Source organism: Quercus suber, unplaced genomic scaffold, assembly GCF_002906115.3.
Source record: "Quercus suber isolate HL8 unplaced genomic scaffold, Cork oak 2.0 scaffold_344, whole genome shotgun sequence".
In the NCBI taxonomy this organism is placed as follows: domain Eukaryota; kingdom Viridiplantae; phylum Streptophyta; class Magnoliopsida; order Fagales; family Fagaceae; genus Quercus; species Quercus suber.
The window spans coordinates 789,159-796,718 of NW_027069796.1; the positions used below are offsets into that span (position 1 = coordinate 789,159).

The 7,560-nt window shown below is 30.7% G+C and overlaps 1 protein-coding gene across 1 annotated transcript; it reads right to left on the minus strand.

The window, feature by feature from the left end:
• Positions 1-5,097: 5,097 nt before the first annotated feature.
• LOC112011600 (cell number regulator 10-like) lies at positions 5,098-7,287 on the minus strand. The gene is made up of 3 exons (XM_065759851.1): positions 6,987-7,287; positions 6,556-6,696; positions 5,098-5,330 (listed from the first exon to the last, which is right to left on the minus strand). Exons 1-3 carry the CDS (start codon positions 7,285-7,287, stop codon positions 5,098-5,100), a joined length of 675 nt encoding a protein of 224 aa, XP_065615923.1.
• Positions 7,288-7,560: the final 273 nt, after the last annotated feature.

Here is a 7,560-nt window from a genome sequence, read left to right on the forward strand (position 1 = left end):
TACCAAACTTTTTAAAAACTTCTTACTCTGGTATATCCACCACTATGTGCATGTGATGTGAGTAAGCTTAGCAGAAAAATCAAATGCCTAGGTGTTGTGAGTGTATCCATGATATTAGGTTTATGCAAAATAGAAAGAGAAAAATAGAAGAAACAATCAAACTAGAAACTCTAGGAATTACAAGGTTTGAACTTATGCCTTTGTTCAAGAGTGCATCTAGAATAATGTTTCACTAAGAAAATAGAGAAATACAAAAGTGGCATAAAGATACACTCATAAAATCCAATCTTAAATACACTTTAAGAGCTCTCTCTCACCACAATTAGCATGCCACATATAACAACCAAAGTTATGTGCTAGCTTGAACTCTCTCTCTCCACACAAAAAATCAAAAATATTGCATATATTTTTGCCTTTTTTTGTTAATTAGGTTTGTTGCAAAAGACCAATAAGGTTAGCTAGTGCTTGTTGAATTTAATTTGCATTATTTTGACATAAATATTTTCAAATAAAAATTTTCATATTTTTAGTGTTTGGGCCAATTGAAAACGTTGTAAAACAATTTACACTAAAACAAATTAATACACCCACCCATCACCCCCCGCCTATGCGATCTCTCATATCAGGAACCAATTTTAGTTGTCGTGATTGTCCACTACATAATATCTTTGTTGTCATCACGACCCAAGAAACCTTGACGCATTACTGTCGCTCATCCTCCTGAACAACTCATGCCACCATCGCCGCTCCATCCTCACACAAACATTTCTCTCTATCTCTCTTTCACGCAAACGATCATCTTCTCCTAGACCATCAATGTTTTATTTTTTAATTTTTGCAAGTTTGTATTAGATTTGGAAAGTTTGGTTGAAAATGTGTATAGTTATGGTGTCGATGGATTTATTGGATCTTGTGACACTGACATTTAGATTTGTAAATATATAAAATTATTTTAATATTTTATTTTTTGGGAGTGACAAACTGAATCTGTGTTGGTTAGATGTTGTTAGTGTTGTGTATTTTGAATTCATTATGTTAGATTTTTGAGATTATCTAAATTCATTTTTTGTAAGAATCAAACGCTTGAAAATATTTTTGAAAACATTTTTATGAACCCAACCAAATATTGGGAAAAAATAAAATGTTCTACATAAAATATTTTCCATTCAAAAGCATTCTACATCAAACAAATGCAACCTAAATTAAAAAAAAAAAAATAATGTTTGAGAAACTAAATCAAAAAAATTAATAGTTGATGAATCAAATTAATAATTTAACTAAAAGAAAAAGAAAAAAAGATAGTGTTCTTTTTCGCGTTGCTTTGGTTGTTTGGATTGAGCTACCTCAACTCCAATTGTTATGGTTATGCTGGATTCACTAGGATACTTGAAGGCCCATAATTATTTTGGGTAGACTTTGGATTGGCCAAGCCTAATAGGCTTTTTTTTTTTTTTTTTTTTTGAGAAAGAACTAGCAGTTGATCTGATACAATTTTTATTTATTTTTTGAGCAAATGATATGATACAACTTGATTAACAAGTAAGGATAAGGACTTCCCATATTACCTATTTAATTTTTTATATTTATATTTTTTGAGACTTATACAGTTATATTTACAAATTTGAGTCTATTTTAGCGAGGTTTGAATTATCATTGCATTTTATTTGAGCTCTAGTAGGTAGCTTACAGAGGATTAAGGGCTTCTTTGGAATTTTTGTAAATATAGAGAAAAGAAAGTACGAATTATGACTTATCATTTAAATAAAGATATGCTTAGATTTTATATTATTGCTGATTTTTGATCTTATTTAGTGCTTAAATTTTTATTAAAGATAAATTAATAATACGGGAAAATTATACTTTACCACTCTAAACTATACCCTTGATTACAATTTGCACCCTAAATTTTAAATTTTCATTCAAATTAACAGCAAATTAACATCAGAGTGCAAAGTGTAACAAAGTTATAATTTAGGATGTAAAACATATATTCGAAAAGTTTTAGGTGTAGATTATAATATTAGGTATAGTTTATGGGATAAAATATAATTTTTCCTAAAAAATAAAATCTTTTAGTCCATATCAAGGAAATTTGACAAACTTCATAAATATATGTTTTGTAGTACACTATAAAATGCTTACTTTACATTTTAAATGTTTTATAGTAATTTTTTATACTAGTATGTATAATATGAGTATTGTATATACAATGAAAAAAAATAAACTTAATTTCATATTTTTATTTCGTTTGTCCCAAGACATCTTCCCAATGTTGTCACTATTAATTATATATATTATTTGGTAAAATGAGATTTTAAATGACATCTTATCATGTATACCATTATAAGACTCCACCGTGTCTGTTGATCTTAAAAGTGAATGGTGAAGTTTCTTATCTTCATCAACATTTCCCATATGTAAACAACATACATTTACAGATTTACTCTTCATCCCTCGTGAATTAAGCTAATTATCTATCTCTAATGCTGATCACCCTTCAAGAATGAAACATTAAGCAGCACAATAAATTCTAGTTTGATTCATTTGGTGCACCAGACCAAATTTCTTCTCCTAGGAAGTTGGATTTGACGTCATGTTGCCATCCATCTTATAAAAAATAACCCAAAATTTTAACAAAATCATATATTACATAATAAAAACTGGGCTTAGATAAAATTGCAGCAATGTTTTAGATAAAAATCAAAGCCTATTTTTTTTTTTTTTTTGAGAAACAAATCAAAGCCTACTTGTTCTTATGAACTTTTCCACATTAGAAAGCCTAACTTTTTGCTTTCTACCCTATTCTAATTGGAGTAAATAAAATCTTTCTCCAAAATAAATGATGTTAAAGCCATCATTTTTTTTTTTTTGAACCAGCCCCATCATTAATATAATTAATTACACAAAAAGAAATAATATTAATGGATAGAAAACATAATGAATTGTATTTACTTTTAAAATTAAATTCATCACATAAAATTAGTATTTTAAGTTTTTGGATTAAGCGCTACTTCCTTTCTGAGTTTTCAGATTTGTTACATTTAAAATTTAAAAAAAAAATTAAAAATTAAAAAGAGAGAAAGCTAAAAACTAAAAGTTTTTGTCAAACAAATACCATTGTTACAACCTAGGGTTTTAATTTGCTAGAATTTAGAAATAGTGGCAAAAGTATTGTTGGAATCAGCTACACAACTGTCAAATGAAGAAGAGAAAGATCAAACTGGCTCCCTTCTTTCACGTTACTTTCAGGATTCTCACGATTCATATTAAGGATATCATTTCAGCTGAATTATTGAATTATCAGAATCTTTTGAAATCAAACAACATGTGAACATGAATATGGCTTTTTTGTTAGCATCAAAAATTTGTTAAGACTTTCACTATACATCAACAGTGGAGAAAAATCAAACAGTTATCAAACACATGAGAATAGTTTTACGTTAGAGAAATCTGAATTATTTTGCTGGTCACTTAGTGTTTCACTGTATTTTTGACAATATCAAAAATTATTGAAAACTTTTACTATTTAAGAATCTTTATCTTTATATTGTGTCCCTGCTTTTAAAAGCTATATAAGGCCTCTCCCCATTAGGCATTGCCTAATTTAATTTCAGCTCAAATTTTTCCTTAGTTTCAAAACTTTCCTATGCAATCATCTTTTGCAACCCAAATCTTTCGTTGTATCCCTAATCTCAGTCTTCCCTTGTAATATTTTGAAATATTTAAATGAATTTCAAAGTTTGAAATAATAGTCAAGATAGCTTCAAGTAAGTTTTTAGATTATTAAATTTTATACTGTTATTATGTCTTGCAGTATACCTTCTTCATCATTCTTATTTCTTTGTAATCCTCTTTATTGATTTTCTCATATGTAACACAACATCACATGTACTTGCCATCCCATGTGAAGGAAGCTAACTATCAATCTCTAATGCAATATCACCCTTCAAGAAAGGAAACATTAAGCAGCACAATTAATAATTCTTTTTACTGTTGATATAATTTCTTGAAAGAGCAAATTACAAGAGCACATCTGCACCTCAGCAAATAAAAATACTTTAAATTTAAAAGTCATAAGAAATAAAACAGTTTAGCTTTTTTTAATTTTCCTTTTTTCTTTTTTCTTTTTTTTTTCTTTTTTTTTTTTTTTTTTTTTTTTTTTTTGAGAAGAACCATTCGTTTGAGTTGATTTCTAATCAACCCATCATTTTTGATTCATTGGATGCATCATAGCAACTTGTTGCTGCTGGTAAGTTGGATTCAATGTCACGTTTCCCATGCATCCTATAAAAAAGAGTAACCCAAAGAACCGATCAACTTTGTTAACAATATGGGAATTTTAACAAAATATGATGTTAATGCTTTGCTTCTTTTGACATTTAGTCTTGTAAAAGTATCATACAATTCTCCTGGACATATTCTCCTTTATAGCCCTTCTTATCTAAACAAAATTGTCAAAATTATACTTTATTATCATAATTAATTCTGGATATAAGAGATCACATTCACATGCATAATGCTTTGTGCAAATAACATTATTCCTTTTGATACTCGCAAAGTCATTTACTTGCAGTGTAACCAAAACTAACATGGCTGAATTCGATTAGCTATTGTAGATAAATTACTTTTTTAATGGACATAAAACTGAAATTTCAGCGTTCCACCCAAAACATGGATTTAGACTGGTTGCAACCAGTGCAATTACCCCACTCCACTCACAAAATATTTTTTTTACCATTTTTACTTTTAAATTTTAATACTTTTTTTACTTTTTTTATTCAATAGTTGAAATTGAAAATTTTTTTTTTTTTTTTAACTCTTAATCTCAACTATTAAGAGTTATTGCATCAAGTGTAATATCACAATCTCTCAAAAAATATCTAAAGATGGCAAAATGACTGTCATCTCTAAAGATGACATAAGTGCAATATCATCATTGCAAAATTATTATTATTATTTTTGGTAGTTTCAAATTCTTTAAGAATTTGGATTTTCCTTATTTTTGCAGTATTAAAGATGGTTCCAAGAAGAGTCAGAATCATGCTTTGAGTTCTTTAGACTGTAACACATCAAAAAATGATCTATTTCGTATTGCATCTAAGTGCATGCATGGTTACCTAGAGAAGGGTCTATGCCTCTGGCTTGGAGTTCCCCATACTCTTGGCATAGTGCACAAGGCTCGCAGAAGAAGTGGGTGATCCAGTCCGGTGCTGGGGACTCAGTGAGGCCAAACCTGCCCCTTAACTTTGTACGATATGTGCTTGACATAATGCAGGGTATTCCAATGAACATGGCAATCAATCTGTATAATAGTCCACTGGTCGAACATGCTGTATATATTTATGTATATTATGCAGCAAAAACCGGACAATAAATTAATCAATAAGAATGATTGTCAAATTGTGTGCCAATATATATGGGTAAAATGATTTGATTTTTTTAACCATAGTCTTTAATCAACAGCCATTTAAGTACTAAATAAATACAAAATAAACAATAATATAAAATCTAGGCTTCTTTATTTAAATGATCGTGTTAACAGGTACCCATAGGGTAATTTTTAATAAACCATATTAGGAAAGTTTTATATCACTTTTATGAAAAATATAAAAAACTAATAAAAAAATTAATTACTTTATCGTTTTTGTTGGGCTTTGTGAAGTCTAGTTATGTTTGATCCGGTTGACGACCTGACCCGACTTGAATAATGTTGCGAGGTTTTTTTAATTGGAGATTTTCTGAAGCTTAGTCCATGGAGCAAAATCTTGGGATTGGCCTGTTTTGTAGTCCATTGTGAATCCTGTGCACAGGATATAAAAACTGTTTTTTGGTAATTAGGGTTTTGTCTTGTTGTTATTTTGAGAGAGTGAAAATACTGTAGCCGCATTCTGTATTTTTCCCTAATAATAGTAAAATCCCTGCAACTTCGTGGACGTTAATATTGTCTTATGTGTGTGATTGTTTTTCTTTGGCATGTGTTTTCTCTATTTTTGTTTCTCACATGTTGGGAATTTCGAGTTGAATTCCCTACAGTTTTCTCATAAAATGTTTCTAAAAACATTTCCCTTATTTAAATTACAAGTTATAAAATGTACGGATTAAAATCTATATTTATTTTCTCTTTATTTTTTGAAATAATTGTTAGAATGGTTACGTGTTCATTAGTCTTGTGAATCGTTCCCATTTTGGATTCTAGAGTTCGATTCACCATTCTCCTTTTTGCCAATAATTCAAAGATGATCCTTTTTGAGTTGTGCGTGTGTGCCTTCCCCAAGTCCTTACACCTTCCCCGCAAGTTTACAACACAACATTATCGGTTTCATGGGCAGAAAATGGAATTTTCTCGTTATAGGCTACTAAACCATATCCTTATATATATATATATATATATAAAATGTGTGATTTTATGATAGAACTACTTTGACAAGGGTCATGACTTTCAAAATTTCATAAAAATTCAAAGTATGCGTATCCACTTAACACAACCAAGATGTATAGAATATAACTTTTATTATATCTAAGTATTAAATATATAATTATAAAAAATTCACTTACTAGTCTGGCCATTGTCAACAATCTCAGCTATCTGTCCGAACGTCACACATGGGACGCAAGCGGTTATCAGAGCTGAAACATGAGAAACAAATTTTATCAAAACTTTATTACAGTAGTTTCTTCTTCTTCTTCTACTACTTTCTTTTCACTTACGGTGCTTACACTGTTACACATTGTTTAATAGTATATGAATTACCAAAGAATACCACTTGGCTTTGATTATTTATTCGTGGATATTAACTTCTTCTTTAGATAGTTCAATAGTTGTAACTAATGGAAGAATGAGATTTAAACTCAGCATATTTCTTTTAGAAATACCAAGATGTGTACTCTTGACACTCGTAGATACTAAAAGTTTATGTATAAAACAAGGCATTGAACTAAATATTTGAAGAAAAAGAGAGATGATGACAATTGACATTAATAATCACCATTAGTTGGATTATTCATGCAATCAAAAAGCCCAGAAGTCCAGCCCTGCGTGCCTGCCTGAGCTGGCACTTGCATTTGGTATTGATTCTGCTGCATTGGCACCCCCACTGCAGCCCCAGCTACTGGTCCTTGCTGGTAAGTCGGGCCTTGTGGTGGGTATGTCGTTGGCTCATTTGGCCCATTTTGATACATTGGGCTGGGTTGTGGGCTTTGATGAGGAGTCTGCTGTACAGGTTGAGCCCTGTTTGATGTAGGTGGTGGTGGGTATGGAGTAGAATGATTCACCCCATTTGGGTTCATCATTACGGGTTGGGCAGCTGGTTGAGTCTGATAGGCTTGTGGTGGTGGCGGCTGCTGAAATTGTTATTGTTGGCCTTGGGAATAGAGGTCATTTTGTGGGTTTGGTTGGGAACTCTCAAAGTTTAATGTTACATAAACATTTTCAGGATCGGTTGCAGCTTCTTGAACTGGTTGTTCATATTGATATTCTTTAGGTTGGAGTTCGTACGCCGTTTGGATTTGTGGTTGGTCAGTTTGGTATGAAGAAGGGTCAGCTTGGATACGTGCCATTAA